General features: G+C 39.2%; 1 protein-coding gene across 1 annotated transcript in view; it reads right to left on the reverse strand.

Moving 5' to 3' along the window:
• The window catches only part of BTLA (B and T lymphocyte associated), a 33,013-nt gene extending 13,504 nt beyond the window's left edge, over positions 1-19,509 (reverse strand). Inside the window, exon 1 of the mRNA XM_068986776.1 lies at positions 19,422-19,509. Coding sequence (XP_068842877.1) covers positions 19,422-19,509 — 88 coding nt within the window. The remainder of the gene's footprint in view (positions 1-19,421) is intronic.
• Between the last annotated feature and the right edge of the window lie 2,119 nt (positions 19,510-21,628).

Here is a 21,628-nt window from a genome sequence, read left to right on the forward strand (position 1 = left end):
GCATTACATTTCTCTAAACTTGTGTTTCAATGGCTTTAATGACACATACCTTGAAAATTTTCCATTCCCTTATCTTGTATTGCATGTACAAGATAAATGCAATACAAGATAAATTTCTGAAGAGAGGATGTTTTGAAATAATTGAATTTTTTATGTTTTCCTAAGTGGGAAGAAGAGCAGTTATCCACCTCTTTTGGAATTTCTGCCTACAGACCTGACATACAAGAAATATATTTTCCTTTGTTTTGGTGGGAAGGGCAAATTTTCCTGGAAACAGATTTTTCTATTATCTTCTTTGAGCCTTCTGTTAGTAATAGTCAGTTGCACATAAAATCTGAAGCTAAGAAAAAATGTTTTAATTCTCTATGTTATTGAATAAGTTCTGTTACCCTTAACTTATCAGGAAAGGTTATACCTGGTTACCTCAGCATCTGAAATATAATTTATAGCCAAGATATGTGAAAAAGAAATTCTCTCCAAGCAAACAAAATAAATATTACAAGATTCAAAATTTATCTCATTTTTATTCACAATTCTTACAATTCCATTATTATTTCCTATTTAACCCAGAGCATAATTATGTTATATAATACAGATTAATAACTTATTTATAATAACATTGAATCAACAATAAAATTTTATGTTTAATATTAATACCATCCAATTTTAGAAACAAAGAAGTGTTTAGTCTGTTTTACAAAGAATTTCATCAGAAATGATTACTTCAAAAAATGTTTTGGCTTCCAAAGGGGCAAGTTCAATTGTTTAGAATGTACGTTTATGTGGAAGTATCCATCTATTACGGAGAAGGCAATGGCACGCCACCCCAGTACTCCTGCCTGGAAAAATCCCATGGATGGAGGAGCCTGGAAGGCTGCAGTCCATGGGATCGCTGAGGGTTGGACATGACTGAGCAGCTTCACTTTCACTTTTCACTTTCATGCACTGGAGAAGGAAATGGCAACCCACTCCAGTGTTCTTGCCTGGAGAATCCCAGGGACGAGGGAGCCTGGTGGGCTGCCATCTATGGGGTCACACAGAGTCAGACACGACTGAAGTGACTTAGCAGCAGCAGCAGCAGCATCCATCTATTAATTGCTGGAGAATATCATGTTTTTGACTGTGTGGATCACAACAAACTGGAAAATCCTCAAAAAGATGGGAATACCAGACCACCTTGCCTGTTTCAGACATGCAGATGATACTACTCTAATGCAGAAAGTGAAGAGGAACTAAAAAGCCTCTTGATAAGGGTGAAAAAGGAGAGGGGAAAAGTTGGCTTAAAACTCATCATTAAAAAACCTAAGATCATGGCATCTGGTCCCACCACTTTGTAGCAAGTAGATGGGGAAAAAGTAGTAGTGACAGATTTTATTTTCTTGGGCTCCAAAATCACTGCTGATGGCAACTTCAGCCATGAAATTAAGACACTTGCTCCTAGGAAGGAAAGCTATGACAAGCCTAGACAGCATGTTAAAAAGTAGAGACATCACTGTGCCAACAAAAGTTCATATAGTCAAAGCTATGATTTTTCCAGTAGTCATGTATGGATGTGAGAGTTGGATCATAAAGAAGGCTGAGCACTGAAGAATTGATGCTTTCAAATTGTGCTGGAGAAGGCCCTTGGACTGCAAGGAGATCAAACCCATCAATCCTAAAGGAAATCAACCCTGAATATTCATTGAAAGGACTGATGCTGAAGCTGAAGCTCCAATACTTTGGCCATCTGATCTGAAGAGCTGACTCACTGGAAAAGATCCTGGGGCTGGGAAAAATTGAAGGCAAAAGGAAAAGAGGCCAGCAGAGGATGAGATGGTTAGATAGCATCACAGACTCAATGGACATGAATTTGAGCAAACTCTGGGAGGCAGTGAAGGACAGGGAAGCCTGGCATGCTGCAGTCCATGGAGTGGCAAAGAGTCGAACATGACTTAGCTACTGAACAACAACATGGTGCTTTTAAAGACTTATGCATAAAAGGAGCACGAGAAATTGCACCAGTTCATGACAACTGCTTAATCTTTTTGTCAGTTACCTCATGAGTGCATATAAATCATGAAATATTCTACTATGGGCCCAACACTGTATGGTGGTGAAACAAAATAACTAAAAGAGGCCAAGGTGCCTAGGCGCTATATAGCGATTCATATCTTTTATCTTATTTTTTTTCCAGTAAAGTCTTAAGAGTGTTTTCTCTCTGAGTTCTTTTCCTCCTTCCTTATAGTTCTTTTTTGGCTCTTTCCCCATTTTGTACACTTCCTCAGATTGTGGCTCAGCTGGTAAACAATATGCCTGCAGTGCAGGAGACCTGGTTTCGATCCTGGGTTGGGAGGAAGATTCCCTGGAAAAGGGAACAGCTACCCACTCCAGTATTCTGGCCCTTGAGAACTCCATGAACTGTATGGTCCATGGGGTTGCAAAGAGTCGGACACGACTAAGTGACTTTTGCTTCAGGAACATATTCCACCCATCCTCTTTATTAATTTCCTTCAGTGATTGCAAATTATTAGATTTACAGACTTTAATAGATTCATAGTATCATAGGTTACAGTTATATAAGTATAACTGAGATTATAATCAAAACTCTTTTTTAAAGATAAAGAAGGTTGAGGACTAGTCAGGCGTTCAGCTGGGGGGCAAATAATGGTCCTGCATTCCATGTATCACTTTACCTAGCGTAATGTTCCACTTTATTTCCATATTTTGGACAGCATAAATATTCTCATTTTTAGCTATTTCCTATCACTTAATAAATCTCTCACTGTAATTTATGCTTACATCTCAAAAACACTGTTCAAAGTTAATTGTAAACTGTTTGGATTTTCAAGAATCAGATTGAGATAAGTGGCCTGCACAGAACATTTAGAAAACCTTGAATATTTAGATATTTACAATTGCTCTGAGACCATAGACAGTTCAGTTCAGTTCAGTCACTCAGTCGTGTCCGACTTTTTGTGATCCCATGAATCACAGCACACCAGGCCTCCCTGTTCATCACCAATTCCTGGAGTTCACTCAGATTCACATCCATCGAGTCAGTGATGCCATCCAGCCATCTCATCCTCTGTCGTCCCCTTCTCCTCCTGCCCCCAAACCCTCCCAGCATCAGAGTCTTTTCCAATGAGTCAACTCTTCACATCAGGTGGCCAAAGTACTGGAGTTTCAGCTTTAGCATCATTCCTTCCAAAGAAATCCCAGGGCTGATCTCCTTCAGAATGGACTGGTTGGATCTCCTTGCAGTCCAAGGGACTCTCAAGAGTCTTCTCCAACACCACAGTTCAAAAGCATCAATTCTTCGGCGCTCAGCCTTCCTCACAGTCCAACTCTCACATCCATATATGACTACTGGAAAAACCATAACCTTGACTAGACAGACTTTAGTCGGCAAAGTAATGTCTCTGCTTTTGAATATGCTATCAAGGTTGGTCATAACTTTTCTTCCAAGGAGTAAGCGTCTTTTAATTTCACGGCTGCAGTCACCATCTGCAGTGATTTTGGAGCCCCCCAAAATAAAGTCTGACATGTTTCCACTGTTTCCCATCTATTTCCCATGAAGTGGTGGGTCCGGATGCCATGATCTTTGTTTTCTGAATGTTGAGCTTTAAGCCAACTTTTTCACTCTCCACTTTCACTTTCATTAAGAGGCTTTTTAGTTCCTCTTCACTTTCTTCCATAAGGGTGGTATCACCTGCATATCTGAGGTTATTGATATTTCTACTGGCAATCTTGATTCCAACTTGTGTTTCTTCCAGTCCAGCATTTCTCATGATGTACTCTGCATAGAAGTTAAATAAGCAGGGTGACAATATACAGCCTTGAAGTACTCCTTTTCCTATTTGGAACCAGTCTGTTGTTCCATGTCCAGTTCTAACTGCTGCTTCCTGACCTGCATACAGATTTCTCAAGAGGCAGGTCAGGTGGTCTGGTATTCCCATCTCTTGCAGAATTTTCCACAGTTTATTGTGATCCACACAGTCAAAGGCTTAGGCATAGTCAATAAAGCAGAAATGGATGTTTTTCTGGAACTCTCTTGCTTTTTCCATGATCCAGAGGATGTTGGCAATTTGATCTCTGGTTCCTCTGCCTTTTCTAAAACCAGCTTGAACATCAGGAAGTTCACATTTCACGTATTGCTGAAGCCTGGCTTGGAGAATTTTGAGCATTACTTTACTAGCATGTGAGTTGAGTGCAATTGTACGGTAGTTTGAGCATTCTTTGGCATTGCCTTTCCTTGGGATTGGAATGAAAACTGACCTTTTCCGGTCCTGTGGCCACTGCTGAGTTTTCCAATTTTGTTGGCATATTGAGTGCAGCACTTTCACAGCATCATCTTTCAGGATTTGAAATAGCTCCACTGGAATTCCATCACCTCCACTAGCTTTGTTTGTAGTGATGCTTTCTAAGGCCCACTTGACTTCACATTCCAAGATGCCTGGCTCTAGATGAGTGATCACACCATCGTGATTATCCGGGTCATGAAGATCTTTTTTGTACAGTTGTTCTGTGTATTCTTGCCACCTCTTGTTAGTATCTTCTGCTTCTGTTAGGTCCATACAATTTCTGTCCTTTATCAAGCCCATCTTTGCATGAAATGTTCCCTTGGTATCTCTAATTTTCTTGAAGAGATCTCTAGTCTTTCCCATTCTGTTCTTTTCCTCTATTTCTTTGCATTGATCGCTGAAGAAGGCTTTCTTATCTCTTCTTGCTATTCTTTGGATCTCTGTATTCAGACGCTTATATCTTTCCTTATCTCCTTTGCTTTTCACTTCTTTTGTTTTCACAGCTATTTGTAAGGCCTCCCCAGGCAGCCATTTTGCTTTTTTGCATTTCTTTTCCATAGGGATGGTCTTGATCCCTGTCTCCTGTACAATGTCATGAACCTCATTTCATAGTTCATCAGGCACTCTGTCTATCAGATCTAGGCCCTTAAATCTATTTCTCACTTCCACAGTATAATCATAAGGGATTTGATTTAGGTCATACATGAATGGTCTAGCGGTTTTCCCTACTTTCTTCAATTTAAGTCTGAATTTGGCAATAATGAGTTCATGATCTGAGCCACAGTCAGCTCCTGGTCTTGTTTCTGTTGACTGTATAGAGCTTCTCCATTCCTGGCTGCAAAGAATATAATCAATCTGATTTTGGTCACTTAAATACTTTTGGTTTCCAAAAATTCAGAAAAAATTAAGCAAATTCAAAGTCAGGTTATGAGGTTATTGAAAAATTGAGGAAGAAGGGTAAAATCATTCACCAAAAGAAAGTGTTTAAAAACATTATGCCTGGAAGTGGTTGGAACTGCAACAAAAATAGGGAAGAGGTCAAAAGCAGAAAGGTCAAGTGAAACCCATCTTTTAAGAAGTCCATTCCCCTCCCTGAAGTTAATAAACTACTTCAGCCTTCTAATTTCTGTTTTCATTTTCTTGGATAAGTCGATCATAGTCTATGAAGCCTGCAACTCTGTGCCAGCATCGTGAAAAACAAAATAGTTATAGGTAAAGAGCTTTTTAACCTCAAAGAATGTATCATTTAATTGGTGAGGTAAGATTACCCATCAATGACACTTTTCTGGAATAAATTTACTAACTACCACTCTTCAAGTTTAACTGAACTGAAAGGAAGGCTCAGAGGGACCTTGTATGCTAGTTATTAGGGGGTATAGAAATAAATAAGACAAGGTACCTCCCTTGAAGGGGCTTGTCTTCTAATGGGAATTAGGCTTGACAGATGGGAGAATGAAATAACACTATAAAAGGGTGCAGACCTTGCTTGGGTGTGCAGAGGATTAATTTCAACTGTGACTATAGGGGTAAAGCTGAATGGAAAGTTTATATTTGAGATGAACCTTAGTGAGTGAGTAGCTTTTTGATAATCAGAGCAGTAAACAGGACAGGGGAAGTATTTTAAGTCTGAGGAAGTTGAAGGGGAAAAGGTACACTATCCAGGTATCTCATGGCAGATTCAGGGAACTGATACACTCTTGGATCATGGTTTTCTGAAAAGACTGATATGTAGATCACTAGTTGTTTCAGAGTAAATGGAATAAGCACTGGGGTATGGGGAGAGAAGTTTAAATGTTGTTTATCTATCATGAGAAAACACAGAGCCTGATTCTTTTGGAATATTTATAAAGTTCATATAAATAGCTAAAAATGAAAATATTCAATTAAACCTGGTTGTTCAAATGCTAACAGACTGTGTGATATTGATAGCCACCCAGCCTCACTGGCCCTCAATTCTTTAAAAAATAAGATGAAAGGGGATTTCTCTGATGCAGTGGTTAAAGAGTCCATGCTTCCACTTCAGAGGGCAGGGGTTCGATCCCTGGTCAGGGAACTAGGACCCCAAATGCCACATACTATGGCAAAAATAAATAAATAAAGCAGATGAAAAAATTTTACAACAACAACAAAAAATAGGAAGTCAACCTCTCCTACACACATATATTCAACTTCACTTCTCTCAGTGTGTTACTGATGCTAAGTCTCTAAGACATCTAGGCCTCTCATTCTATTACAATGTTACCTTTCCATTTGGGCCTCCCAGATGGCTTGGTGGTAAAGAATCTACCTAGCAAGCTGCAGACTAGACTGATTCCTGGGTCAGAAAAATCCCCTTGAGAAGGAAATGGCAACCCAGTATTCTTGCCTGGGAAATCCCATGGACTGAGGAGCCTGGAGGGCTACAGTCCATGGGGTTGCAAAGAGCCAGACACGACTTGGCAACTAAACAGCAACAATAGTCACCCTTCCATTTAGCTACTGGGCTATCACCCAATGCTAGTAGCACTGTTGAACATCCTGACTAGTTCCAGGATTCCATGACTGTGGGCTTGGGAGGAGTGCATAAAGTGAATTACAAGTAGAGATGAGCTAGCTGTTAGCCCAAACCATATCAATGACCTGCAGTGGGATAATAGAAACATCACTGTGGTTCTTGTATGTTATCAGAAGGATGAAGATCATTGGCTGTCACACTGAGTAGCATAGGAATTTTTCTTGAGTGAAGGAAAGAACAGATGGAGACTTGAGAACAGGCATTAAAAGTCATCAAGGGTATTCTCTCTAGAAAGAAGACGTTAACACTGTCTACCTGCCTGAAACTAAAATGGATGTTTACAGTCAGGAATAATGCACTGAGGTAAATGATACAATTCTAATTTTCCATCTGACAAGCATGTTGACATTTTCTTGCTGCTTTTCCCAAACTATTAATATGCACAACCATTTTATGGGCTTCCCTGTTGGCTCAGATGGTAAAGAATCTGCTGGCAATGTGGGACACCTGGGTTCTATCCCTGGGTTGGGAAGATCTCCTGGAGAAGGGCATGGCAACCCACCCCAGGATTCTTCCCTGGAGACTCACCATGGACAGAAAAGCCTGCTGGGCTACAGTCCATGGGGTCACAAAGAGTTGGGTACGACTGAGCAGCTAAGCACAACACAGCACATAATCATTTTATGACACTCAGGAAATTCAAAGCTCTTCCCAAGGGGTTTGTCTTGCCAAACATCTCCTGGAAAAGAATGCCGATCACAGTTGCTTTTGGCTGGATATATCAGTCAATATTAGTTGTTGTTTCTGCTGTTTCCTCAAATATTTATATCTAATGGGTAGGACATTTTCAATGCTAAAAATAATTAAAATAAATGCATGCAGTGAATGATGAAACCTCTACTATCTCCAGGCTCTTAAAGGATGAAGTATCCCTTTTTATGTCACTATAGGTTTAGGAAGCCTCTCCTTTTAAAAATTCTCATGAAAATTGCTACTGCATTATTATAGAATATATATTCCATGGCTAGGGTATACCTAGTATAATTGATGCCCAGAGTGCATCATTTTTAACAACCTTTTTTTTCTGTATTCAGAAATAATCATGAAATGAAACAAATAATAAAATGGCCAGAAAAGAAACTGGCTTTTTTTTTTTTTGTCATTAAACTTCATATATAAAGCAATGCAGGGACTTCCCTGGCAGTCCAGTGGTTAAGACTCTGTATTTCCAATGCAGAGGGCACGAGTTTGATTCCCAGTAGGGGAACTAAGATCCCACATACCACATGGCTAAAAAATTTATTTTAAAAAAAAATGAAAGTTTTAAAATATCTGAAAAAGAGAATCCAAAAAAAGGAAAAGTGCATAGGTATTTATTTAATACTTTTATATGTATCTAAATAGTGTGAGGCCTGGCGTGCTGCAATTCATGGGGTCACAAAGAGTCAGACGCAACTAAGCGACTGAACTGAACTGAACTGAAACAGTGTGAACTCGAATCCTTTAGTTGCAGCCTGATATTGTGGTTTATATAAGTAATTTTCCAGTAATTAAAACTAAAGTTCTATAAAAAATATAATATAAACAATTACCATACTGTACCACTACTACTATCATAAAGTTTTATTTTCTTGATTCATTCTTTAATTTTAAAACAACACTTTAAAGATTATAAAATATAAATCTACAACTATATAGCTATTAGTCAATAAAGCATTTCAATTATAAAGATATCAATCAATAAAACATTTCAGATATAAACTTCAGTTCATGCATGAAAAAATATTGCACCTCACAGTCTGTGTTTTGTTTCACTGTTTAGAATTTTAAACAAATATTCAAAATATTTACATGGAACAAAAGAAATGAAACTTTACATTGTGTTTCCTTGTCTCTCTAATCACTATGATATTATTGCTTATTTAAAATCTACTGTTTAAATGCAGAAATATGTAGTACCACAGGGGTTTGAGACACAAACTATGCCTAAAGTAAGCTCAAGTAATTCTGAACATTATAAATTTACTCTTGAAGTGAACATGCCTGTGTGCACGCTAAGTCGATTCAGTCATGTCCGACCCTTTGCGGCTCCATGGACGGTAGCCCACCAGGCTCCTCTGTTCATGGGTTACTCCAGGCAAGAATACTGGGGGTTCTTACAGGGTTGCTATGCCCTGCTCTAGGGGATCTTTCCAACCCAGAGATCGAACCCCATAGCTCCTGCACCTTCTGCATTGCAGATGGAGTCTTTTCTACTGAGCCACCAGGAAAGTCCATATGTAGCTGAATTTGTATGTGTTCAGGGCCACCTCTCTAACAGGGATGTTTTCTAAGTTAACTTTCATGTAGATGTAATATTTATCAAAGGGAAAGTACTGAAAAATGTACTCATTTGAAACTTACATATAAATTATTAAAACTCAGGAGTAACCATAGTGTTTATTTAGAACTTAGACCAAAGTATTTGGGTGTGGAGGAAATATTTTATCACTGATATTGTTCAGAATTGCTGGTATGTGGTCATTAAAAGTAGATTGACTTTGGTTGTTTGTTTTCAAACTCTGTACAGATAATGTATGCCCTTACTGCCCACATCCCAGGAGTGTGGACATCACACTGTTCATGTTTATTTAGTAATGGAACAGTTTCCAGTGCTAAGGGGATACAGAAAGAGCCTCACTTGGCTCTTCAGTTTTCCAATATGATTTTTTTTTTCTTTAAATCTTGACAAGATATAATCTCTCAGAGTTTTCAGATCTCTTAGAGGGAGAAAGCCTTTCTGTCTGTCTGGACTATCACAGAAAACTTCAAGGAGGAGGTTGAATCTTCTCAGCCTCCAATTCTCACCCCAGGGCAGTCCTGGTGCCCTTTCCATTATCACAGTATAATATCACTGTCTACCTAATCACATGGCTAGAGCCTGGGTGCCATCCTTGTCTCCTGCCCCATTCCTTCAGCCACCAAATTAAGTTAATTCAGCATCCAAAATATCTTTTGAATTTGTTTTCATGCCACTGCCTTAATTTGGGTCTCATTCTACTTCATGAGGATTATTGTCACAGCTTAACAACTAGCCTTCTGCATTCCAAACTTGACCTTTTTCCCCTTCCCCAACCAAACTGATTCTCCACAGTACTGTCACAGTTTATATTCTTAAAATTAAAAGTCAATTGCATGATTTTTTTTTTGCCTGAAACCCTATAGAGTCTTCAGTGCCTACTGAAAAATGTCCATCCTTCACCAAATGGCATTTATTCCCTGCTTATTTATGCAACCTTATCCCCCTCCCCCTTCCACAACACACTCTAGCAACCCACATCCACTTGATGCCACACAAAATGCCCCATGCTATTTTGCGTGACATGCATTACTATGTTATAGTTAAATATGTATTTATGCTTCAGTCTTCTGATCTTCCCATCTTTCCAGGGATGGCAAAAGGAGATCTTCTGCTTCCCAGGGATAGCAAAAGGAGATGGCCTTAGAAAAAGTATGAAAGTGAGAAGCATGATGTACCCTGAGACTGAACAGAGAGAGCTTCATGAAAAGAAAAATCCCCTGCTCACAACTCCTATCCTGTCTGTGTGCTAAGGACACAGAACAGACACAGCTGACTCCTTAGAGTATGTGTGCTTAGTCCCTCAATCATGTCCAACTCTGCAGCCTCATGGACCGTAGCCCACCATGGAATTCTTCAGGCAAGAATACTGGAGTGGGTTGCCATTCCCTTCTCCCAGCTATCTTCCCAACCCAGGGATCAAACCCAGGTCTCCTGCATTGCAGACAGATTCTCTACCATCTGAGCTACCAGGGAAGCCCTGAGTCCTTTGTGACGTGGACTCAAAATGTCAAGGTGAAGGATATATGCATCTCAACATACCCTTTAGTGGTTATAACCTAAGCACGAAAGAAAAACTAGATCTTATAAGTATGTAGTGTAGAAAGGCCTGATTTATGTCCATTTGGGGTGATACTCAAAATATTTAAGAAATGACACTCCGTGGTCATCCAGATACCCAGATCAACCAATCAGAAAGGCATGCCAACCACAAAAAACTGGATGGCCCAATATCTTCCAGCTGAGCAAGCCTAGCCACAGGTGTAAATACCATAAGGAGCTGAAGAGAGTAAGTAATTTGTAAAACTTAATAACAACTAAGAAAAAAAGAGGTTTATAGTTATGAATCTTGAATGAAATAGTTATTTCTTATTTTTAAAGATGATATACCTTGATTACAACTATTGCCATGAGGAAAACCCCAACAGATTTTAACCTCTCTATTGAAACATTCTTACATTTATGGAAAGTTCAAAATAGTTACATTCACTGAAATAAATGAATGACAGTAATGAAGCCTGAGTGCCTTAGTTTGACCTAAGATTGTTTTAGAGTTGACCATAAATATGTACATAAATAACTTTTTTAAGAGCTAAAATGACTGTGACAAGTATGTGTACGTGCTAAGTCACTTCAATTGTGTCCGACTCTTTGTGACTCTATGGACTGTAGCAGGCCAGGCTCCTCTGTCCATGGGATTCTCCAGCCAAGATTACTGAAGTGGGTTCCCATGCCCTTCTCCAGGGGATCTTCTCAACCCAGGGATCAAACTCAAGTCTCTTATGTCTCCTGCATTGGCAAGCAGGTTCTTTACCACTAGCATCACCTGGGAAGCCCATGACATAATATGCCAATAATTTTCTCTTACATGAACCAGGATTTTAGCTTCTATCAGAAGGTACTATGGTAGAAAAACAACTAACAAAAACTTCAGATATGTGATGGGGAGGCCTCAGAAGATTAGTCTTCAGACTCAGGAAGAAACAGGCCTTCAGAGGATGCTGGTAGTGTGATCTTTCTTGCTTTAGAGTGCAGAGGGGTAGAGCAGAGAGATGGGTACTAATAAGGAAGGGAAACATGCGCCTCTCCTTTGCAAACTGGTGTGGTTTAGGGGGTCCCATGACACAGTGACTTGAGCATGTTGTTGTTGTTTAGTGGTTAAGTCCAACTCTTTTGCAACCCCATGAACTGCAGCCCACCAGGCTCCTCTGTCCATGAGATTTCCCAGGCAAGAATACTGGAGTGGATTGCCATTTCCTCCTCCAGGACTTAGGGCGTAGGCAAGGCCAGTCCACACATAACAACAGCTGCCGTGTAATCACACATCAAAGATCCTGGAAGGACATCCACCCAGACAGCCTCAAGGAATCTCATGTACAGCATCAGGAAGCCCACATGACCTACTTCCCATCACAAGCTGGCTCACAAAATCAGAAGTGTGGTGACTTGAGATGAGGGTAGGGGAATTCCATTGCATGCAGAAACCACTAATTTAATGTTGTATTACGTAGTGTTGATTAAACTTATTATTTTAACTCTGTTGTAAACACACCCATACCACAAGTCAGATATTTCCAGAAGTGCTGGGAATATCTGGGGAAATTTGAATAAGGGTGTACACATCCATTGTTAAAATCAGAAACTCTGTTTTAAAGGATGATCTTTGTTAATGGAAAACCCTGTGGCTTGATTTCAGGGTTGCAATGAAGATTTGCTGATCTCAGTCCTTATGGTGAGATGAAGGATTCACACATTTTTACCTGACAAACAAGATGTAATATAATAGAGGTCACAGACATAGAAATAGTATGAAAAAATAGTTCAAGGTTTTTTCCCTTTTCTGTGCATATTGTCTGATACTGGTTGCCTTAGGGAGAGGCAATCCATCCTTGTCTAAACACAAATACACCACACATAGCCACACACAGACTTATAAGATATAAAATTCCTTTAGCAAAAATGGAGCTGGAAAGAATGAACTTCACCCCAAGAATACATATGGTATGAATTCATATTTATTCCCTTTACTTAAAAAACAAAGACCATGAAATGAATAGAGAGAATTTTCACACTCATTTTCTATTACTATATTCTTCTTAAAATCTTCTTAAAATGGTATGTGAAAACTTTAAGTTTGCTTTCATGTGGTATTTATAGAGCACATTTTGAAACAATTTCTTCTAGGGCTAGAATTTCTCATAATGTGATGTGATTACTCTGGAGAATAGTTTGAAGTCTATCTCTTTAATTCAGTAGTATTGAGTAATCTAAGATTTTAAGCCATATAGCTCTTGGTTTTATCTAGTTTCCCATAACTCTGAAATTTTTTTTAGACTTGATACAGTCATTCTAGTATTTGCCACAGCTTTGTCAAACAGCAAAGTATACAAAGTGCCTGCACCATTTCCTTTCCCTGAGATATTAAAGAATAGGACAAGCAGAGAACTTCAGTGATCACCAGGTCAGATAGCTTGTCACATTTGGAAAATCAGCCTTCAGAATCACTGCCTCCTCTTCACTGCCACTTGCCCACAATTGCATCATATTTCACATTATCAAAGTACTATGAACCCATCCTAGGTGCTCCCAACAGAAGGAAAACAGGGATATGCTAATATTTTTGAGTTCTTATTATGTACCCTACATAGTTTCTTTTGATCCTCAAAGCAATTTTGTAAGGTAGTTATTATTATTATTATCTTTATCTTAAGTGGGAGAAACCAAGTATAGAGAAGTTAAGCCACATACTTAAGATCCCCAGCTGGCGGGAGTCAGAGCCAGGACTGGGACTTGAACCCAGGCCTGGCTAACTCCAAGGCACAAACTCTTATCTAGAAGAGTAGTTGTGAAAGCACATGGGAACACACAGGAAGGTTGTTGGCACTGTGGTTGGTTCACAATACATAATAATCAATGCCAGGCATTACTATATTTTGGATAGGATGAATTTACAGAAGTGACACGGCAGTTGAGTAATTGTCCAAGGGCACAAGGCCTGTGGGCAGCAGAGTCCAGGTGGAAACCCACAGTGCCTGCCCCAAGTGCCTCTGCTCTGAACACTCACTTCCAGCTGCTTTTGGGGATCAGCAGTGATCTGTATATTCACCAGCCAAACAAAAATTATAGAGATAGAAAACGGGTTCTATTCCAAAGAAAAATGTCCTTTTATGTGTATGTTAGTCACTCAGTCGTGTCCGACTCTTTATGACCCCACAGACTGTAGCTTGCCAGGCTACCCCTGTCCATGAAATTCTCCAGGCAAGAATACTGGAGTGGGTAGCCATTTCCTCCTTCAGGGGAATCTTCCCAAACCAGGGATCAAACTCAGGTCTCCTGTATTGCAGGCAGATTCTTTATTGTCTTATATGAGACATGAAATTCTTCAGAATTATACTAATGAAGAAGGCCAGTCTTGGCCAAAACTAGGAAGTAAAAAAATCTTTGTTCTGGGTGCTTTATCATGCTTTCTCTGAGTACTTCTTCATTACTTTCCCACCAAGTGACAAATGACCCCCCTGTGACTCTTCCCTACCGGTCATGTCTTTGTCTCCCCAGGCCAGAGGATTCACTCCAGTCTTGCAGAGTTCTGCCTGTCCTATATGATGAGGATGAGTACCTGGTGGAGAGTGTGTTAGCCGGTGTGTAATCACCTCTCTGGAATAGCAAAAGTGTCTAGCCAGTTCAATAGACCCTACAGAAAAATGATTCTTACTGACAATTTAGAGGATAGTTCTAGGCAGGGAAGACTCTGGCAAAGCTGGGCCAGTCCTTCAGAGATGCTAGGGCTTCCACCTTGCTCACAGTGACCTTAGGAAAAAAAGCAGGACAGGAAAAGCCTAGAGCATACCTTAGAAGCTGTAAACAGTAGCATTCAAGAGAATCTTTGGCATTTTATAAGAAACCAACATTTCTAAATATTGCCTTTGGTGTTTGAGTGGCTATGTATGATGTTTAGAGTAACCGTCCTTCCATTTTGTGCTGCTGGAAGGACACAAGGAAAGTCCATCTCTACTTCTTTTATAGATACTTCCTCACCTTCCTAAGATATTATACTACAGAGATTATACTGAGATTCATTGGTATCTTCAAAGCCCTAGAAGATACTTAGCATTATCATTGTGGGCAGAAACTGCCAATGGCCCTCCAATATTAATTCTCCTAATATCACAGAAGAAAAAAAAATGGGATAATCACCACCCAGCTGGAATCTAAATGTCCCAGCCCTCCTCATAGTCACTTCTGGACAATGGGTTGTTTGTGATATATTTAAGTTCCATGTTATGCTTATAAGATAAATGTGGTTATCAGGAATGAGAAAAGAAGTTAGAGAGCTCTACCAGACAAACCTAATGTTTCCCCATGACTGTCGAGATGGCCTCTCTATCCCTCTTCTTATCTGTGTTCAATGTGAACCTCATATTGTACATATTTAGATTCTAAGCATACTAACACGATTCCCCTGCATGTGTACACAGGCAAACAAGTAATTTCTTCTGTTGAGAACCATGGAAATCAGAGTCCATAACCAAGGAGATGATGATATAAAGAGTTGTTTATAGCGACTTCTCTGATGGTCCAGAAGCTAAGACTCCATCCTCCCAAAGCAGGGGGCCTAAGTTCAATTCCTAGTCAGGGAACTAGATCGCACATGTGTGTGCTCAGTTGCTCGTGCTATCTGACTCTTTGAGACTCCCATGGACTGTAGCCCACCGGCTCCTCTCTCCTACCCATGGGATTTCCCTTCTCCGGGGGATCTTCCTGACCCAGGGATCAAACCTGCATCTTTGGCATTGGCAGGCAGATTATTTACCACAGCACCACCTGAGAAGCTCCAGATCACACAAGCCACAACTAAAAAGAAAAAGACCCCACAAGCTGCAACTAAGAGCTAGCTCAGCCAAATAAATAAATGATATTTTTTGGTAAAAAAGAGTTGTTTACAGACAACTTTTTGTAAACCTCAAATGAGAGATGATCTCCCAATACTGCTTTAAGGAGACTATCAAGCTAATAAAGTTTTGTACTAAATGGGGGGAAAAAGAAAACTAAACCATTATCAGTAAACTTACACAGCACTTACTGTGTAATTTTAGCTAATAAACTTCAGGTACTATTTTAAGAGTTTTACAGAATTAATTCACTTACTACTAACAACATCCCTATAAGTTCAATATCATTGTTGTCCCCATCATTTAGAAGAGGAAAGAGAACCAGAGAGGTTATAATCAGAGAAGCAGTAAACGGCAGAGATGGGAGAGTAATCTAGTAATCTGGAATGATCTTACCTGCTCTACCATTGCCTTTCCAAGAAAAAAAGCAAAAGATTGGTTTTATCTTTGAACCTGGTTACAAATGCCTGTGAATATTTTTCTTTCAACAACTCTAAAATGTAAGTAAAGGTGAAACTCACAAATAATGGAAATTAAGTTGGAAAGTCCCAGAGAAGTAAGATAAACTGACTTCAATATTACAATAGCGGAAATTTTGATAGTGGGACAGAGGAAGTAATAATTAAAGAGTTCAGTAATAATTAATTAAAGTCTATTCAAGGCTGTGATCAACACAGGAATTAGTCTTTTCAATCCTTAATCCAGGAAATCCTGTAACTGCAGAATGTATTCGTAGACATCTACATATAAATTACTCATATCTTATAGCAGGCACTTTTGTGATAACAATATACAGGCATTTGGCAGAAGATTGAGCTCCATTTCTGGCATAAAACATGTGTATTTCAAGAGGAACAAATAAGCACATCCAGATAAATAATCCTGATAAAGACACTGTGTTACAAAACCAGAATATGAAGGAATGAGAGATTTTGCTCCAGCATTTCTGCTCTGACCCAAGGATATGGCCTACTCATACTGGAGAAACACAATGTGGGAGGAAGGTGGAGTATGGATTCAAGAGTTCCTCCTGCCTTTATTCAGAACGTGTATAGTCTACACAGTAGCCAGACATTAACTGCAGTGCTCCTGGATGCTTGATGCTGGAATCCTTGGCTGATGTTCAGATTGAATAAGTTGAGCATCAAGTGGTCCAGGGCCTCTCAGCTGGAGTCACTCACTGAGGATGGGGCAGGCTACTGACAAGAGCATTTCCACTCGGAGCCTTGTTCTTACCAGCATAATCAACCCATCCGTCCATGTATATGTGCTAACACTTCTATTACTTCCATCCAGACAGAAATCATATGCCAGATACAAAGGGACAAAGCTCCCCCTAAATTTTTTTGATAAACACAAAATGCAAGCAAGAATTATTTCATTATGAAGGAGGACCTTCAACAGGAAGTTTGTAGAGAACATTACCTTCTTCACAACCTTATTATTGATGCAGCCACATTCCTAAGAAGATATACACATACCTCACATTGCTTTGAAGTGGAAAGGAAACATTATTTTAAAACTGTTCTTAAAGACTTTGAAACTTTGTGCCTGTGTAAAGAATTCAGTAACTATATCACAGGAAATCCCTAAGATATAAAGGTTAAAATAAATGAGGTTTAAAGGAATAGAGTCATCAGCTGTCAGGAGTACAAATCTCACCAACCTATGTTGTTGTTCAGTCACTGAGTAGTGTCCTACTCTTTGTGACCCCATGGACTGCAGCACGCCAGACTTCCCTATCCTTCACTGTCTCCCTGAGTTTGCTCAAATTCATGTCCATTGAGTCTAGTGCCACCTGGGAAACCCCTCAACAACATATACCCCTAATTTAATTCAAGTAATGCTGCAATCCAAAAACATATATAAGCTATCTGGCTAATTCTTTGTCCAAGGCTTTCTGTTTTATCGTTCAAATAATTCGAGTCACTATGCTGCTGCTAAGTCGCTTCAGTCATGTCTGACTCTGTGCGACCCCACAGACTCCGCCATCCCTGGGATTCTCCAGGCAAGAACATTGGAGTGGGTTGCCATTTCCTTCCACTTTGGGCTAAATATATTGTACAATATACTTCATTTATTAATTCTATTTTTAGCTTCAAAACCTCAACTATTTTAAATGATAATGTTAAAATTTGTTTCCCATTTATTTGAATATTCTGTGGATTGTTTGGTATAAAGAATATTAGCAAAAATAACATTAATATTTGTAGTTTAGTCACTAAGTTGTGTCCAACTCTTATCAAACTTTTATTATGTGAGTTTACTATGCTGTGCACTTTACCTATTGTATCTGTAGTCTTCACAATAGCCCCATAATTTAGAGAAATTATTATTATCTCTATTTTACAAGTGAGGAAACTAAGGGTAAGAGAGGATAAGAAACTAAACCAAGGTCACGCAGAAAGTGGCAGAGCCAGTCAATGAACCCAGTTCTGACACACACTGAAAGGAGGAGCAGAGTTGAACTGTACTCCTGTGTGACACAGCACTGCACACTCTTCAAACTGGTATGATTTCTCTTTAATAATATTTAACCTCAGTTGTAACTAAAGTGAAAAATACAGCTGGCCATCTACACATTTCATCAGCACAATACCAGCTTTATTGTTGTTGTGCTTGGTTGTGTCTGACTCTTTTGCGACCACATGGACTGTAGCCCACCAGGCTCCTCTGTCCATGGGATTCTCCAGGCAAGAATACTAGAGTGGGTTGCCATTTCTTCCTCTAGGGAATCTTCTTGACCCAGGGATTGAACCTGAGTCTCCTGCATTGCAGGTGGATTCTTTCCCACTGCACACCTGGGAAGCCCCTTAATACCAAATACTTAAAAACATAAAAATGCTTAAGAGAAGGGTACTTTTTATTTTGCAGCTGTTTGTGTGCCATCCTGGTATCATGAAGACAAATTTCAAAACACAATTTCAGAACTGAAGATGACATGCTAAAGGATTTCAGTGACCATGTTTTCTGATTTGAAACTTACAAGAGTATGTGCTTGCAGGGATAAGGCAGGCTATTTACAACCAGGGAATTAGAAACTTCTGTTGTCTTTCACGGCCCCTCCCTCTTTACAATATATGGGCATCTCTGACAAAGTAAAGGAGCAAGTGAACTCAACACTTTTTCACTTGTATAAAATTTTTGCAAAAGTGGCCAAACATGAATGCAAAATTTAAGCTGTTTTCTATATCACATGACACCTTTAACCTACAATATAATAAAAGCAGTGACAGAATGCACTGATCCCATATTTCTCAGCATTGTCTCATTCAGTATTCTCAAGGCACATGCCCCATGAAGCAATTAAGGAGATTTTATTTAGCCACATGCCTGCAACACAGGAGACCCAGGTTCGATTCCTAGGTCTGGGAGATCCTCTGGAAAAGGAAATGGCAACCCACTCCAGTATTCTTGCCTGGAGAACCCCATGGACAGAGGAGCCTGGCAAGCTACTGTACATGAGGTTGCAAGAGTCAGACATGGCTTAGCGACTAAACCACCATTCCAGAGTAACCATGGAGTCATGTATAATCCCAGTTATCCAACACCTAACCTAACCAACACTCCTCTAGTCTCAGTTTGAAAAGAAGAAGTTATTTGTTCACCAACAGCATGACATCCAGAACAATTTTGCTAGTATAGTGATAAATTTATACTGAACTATTTATAGCATTTGCCCAATTCTCTGTTCTTACCATCAGAATATGTTTTTAAGAAAACCAGCCAAACTCTGACTTAAATACTGTTTTCTAATTTGGTCTATGTTCTTTCTACCATGTCTTCAGTGAGCAAATCCAGCTACTTGGTTTCATCTACCATTATCCACTAGGCAAAAACACTACATCCTACTAAGATCAGCAAGGGAGAACATTGCTTCCAACATCCCCCCAGAAATATATAAGAAGTCGGTGTCTTACCATTGATACTCCAAATGCCTGCATGAAGAATTAGGAAGAAGCCCCAGAACAATTTCCCAGTTCCAAGCACAGTGAGTGATGTCTTCATTTCCTGTTTATATCAGGGATGTTCAGGTAGAAAGCTTCCCTTCCTCCCCTGAATCTTTCAGAGTTGGATCAGGTTATCTACCTCAATGACATCTATAAAATAAACAAAGAGAGAGGAGGTGGGAGAGGACAGTAAGAAGAGCCCAAATATTTTGTGAAACAAAACAAAGACTAGGTGGGACTCTGTTCTGTGGTTTTTGCTTCTTGTCAGATTGGCTGTTCAGTTTCAAATGCTTTGATCCGTAAAGCAGCTCAGTCCTTAAATACTCCTTTTGTGTCAGCCTTTTTGCCCCACATTGGGCTTTTTCTCATTCCAAGTTCAGTGAAATGAACAATTAAATTCTAAAGAAATTTATATTGGTGAAATATTTAGGTTGAGATTTTAATCAAACCAAGGTCAGAAAATTCATGGTAAAAACTACCTATAATAAGTATATATTTCCCCACCTTTTCACAGTTTGTGATTACGAAACTTCTTTTATGTTAGAGATTTTAGATTTATCTTCCAAATATCATGTCATAAAAAGATGAGAATGCTTCCTGTCATTAGGCCAGTGGAGATTCATCTGAGGTTATGGAGAAAATGAGTTATAAGAAACCCTGCCTCAACAAAGGAAAGAAAGGCAACTGTCTTCAGTCTATAGATAAATATCAATGGGATAAGATCATCATTAGTACTGGCTACATGTTTTCTCTAAATATTCAAGTTTTAAGCTAAATAACATCTTGAATATCAACTAAAGGAAACTTCCAATTTCAGCATTCTTCAACATTCTTATGGTTACTATCTGAATTACATAGAATAGAAACAATAAAGGAAGAAATGAAAAGTTCAAGATCAGATAGCTCAGGATCAATGTGGAACCGTTTTCGTCACCTCCACTTCTAATAATAGAAGATAGTTAAATTCACTCATTTGAGATTCCAAGTGAGAAATCCAGATTTGTGACATATGTGGTCATTGACAAAAGTTGATTTTGTAAGTCTTTGTCTGAGAGGCTGGTGATTTTCTTCCAAGGCCAAATTTCATGACTTTAAGTACTCAAGGTCAAAGGTTAAATTTAGAGCTTCCCTGGTGGCTCAGACAGTAAAGAATCTGCCTGCCATGCAAGAGACACAGGCTCATTTCCTGGGTTGGGAAGATCCCCTGGAGAAGGAAATGGCAACACATTCCAGGATTCTCTCCTGGGAAATCCCATGGACAGAGGAACCTGGTGGACAACAGGGGTTGCAAAGAGTCTGACATGACTTAGTGGCTAAACCACCAACACTGAGGTTAAAAGACAGTTATCATGTATTCACTGATTCAAATAGACACTGAATGGTTGGAGGCACAAAGATGAAAAATAACTTTTCCTGATTTTAAAGAGCTCAGTCAACCAGCACTGTACTTTCCTCATATCAGCCTTTACTGTTGAGACTTAAATATTCAGGCATTTCAACCACCACACTGTAACCCAGAGCAACTACATGTAGCTTCTTAATACTTCCATTACTGGAGTAAACATCCTGCAAAATATTTATGTAATATTTACACAGCTTTCTTTCCCATGCTCAAGGTGGAATACAGATGACCTATAGCAGCTGAGATAAGTTCACTGTGCCTTTAAAATTGTCCTAGGAGTCAAAAGATGTAAGCCACAATGCCAAGGATCTCAGGATATTATCCCAAATCAGAAAGAAGTTCTAAAAATGTTGTTTATCTCAGCTAAAACCTTCATGATTCCCTACTCTGAAGATTTTTTTCATATAAAAATGTCTATGCTAATTAGATAAAATTTGGAAAAAAAATTTATAACACCTAATATATTTTTTAAAAGATATCTATTTGGGGCCAGCCATGTTGACTCCAAATGGAATGCTGATGGCCAATACTTGACTCAGAGCTCCCAGCTGACACAGCTAAGATTATGTCAGGCTTACAGTCTGACGTCTTTCTCTGCCCGATCTCCCTTCCACCACCTTTCTTTCACAGATGTTGATCTGTAGTCTATTTTGATGTCTGCTTCCAGAGAACTAAATCTGTTCTACATCTCCATATTCTGTTCTTAGAACACAGATGGTAATATCTGTTATGTTGGCTAAATGTGGTAATGTATGCAAAGTGATCCGTAACTTGT

This window comes from Capricornis sumatraensis, chromosome 1 (assembly GCF_032405125.1).
Source record: "Capricornis sumatraensis isolate serow.1 chromosome 1, serow.2, whole genome shotgun sequence".
Classification (NCBI taxonomy): domain Eukaryota; kingdom Metazoa; phylum Chordata; class Mammalia; order Artiodactyla; family Bovidae; genus Capricornis; species Capricornis sumatraensis.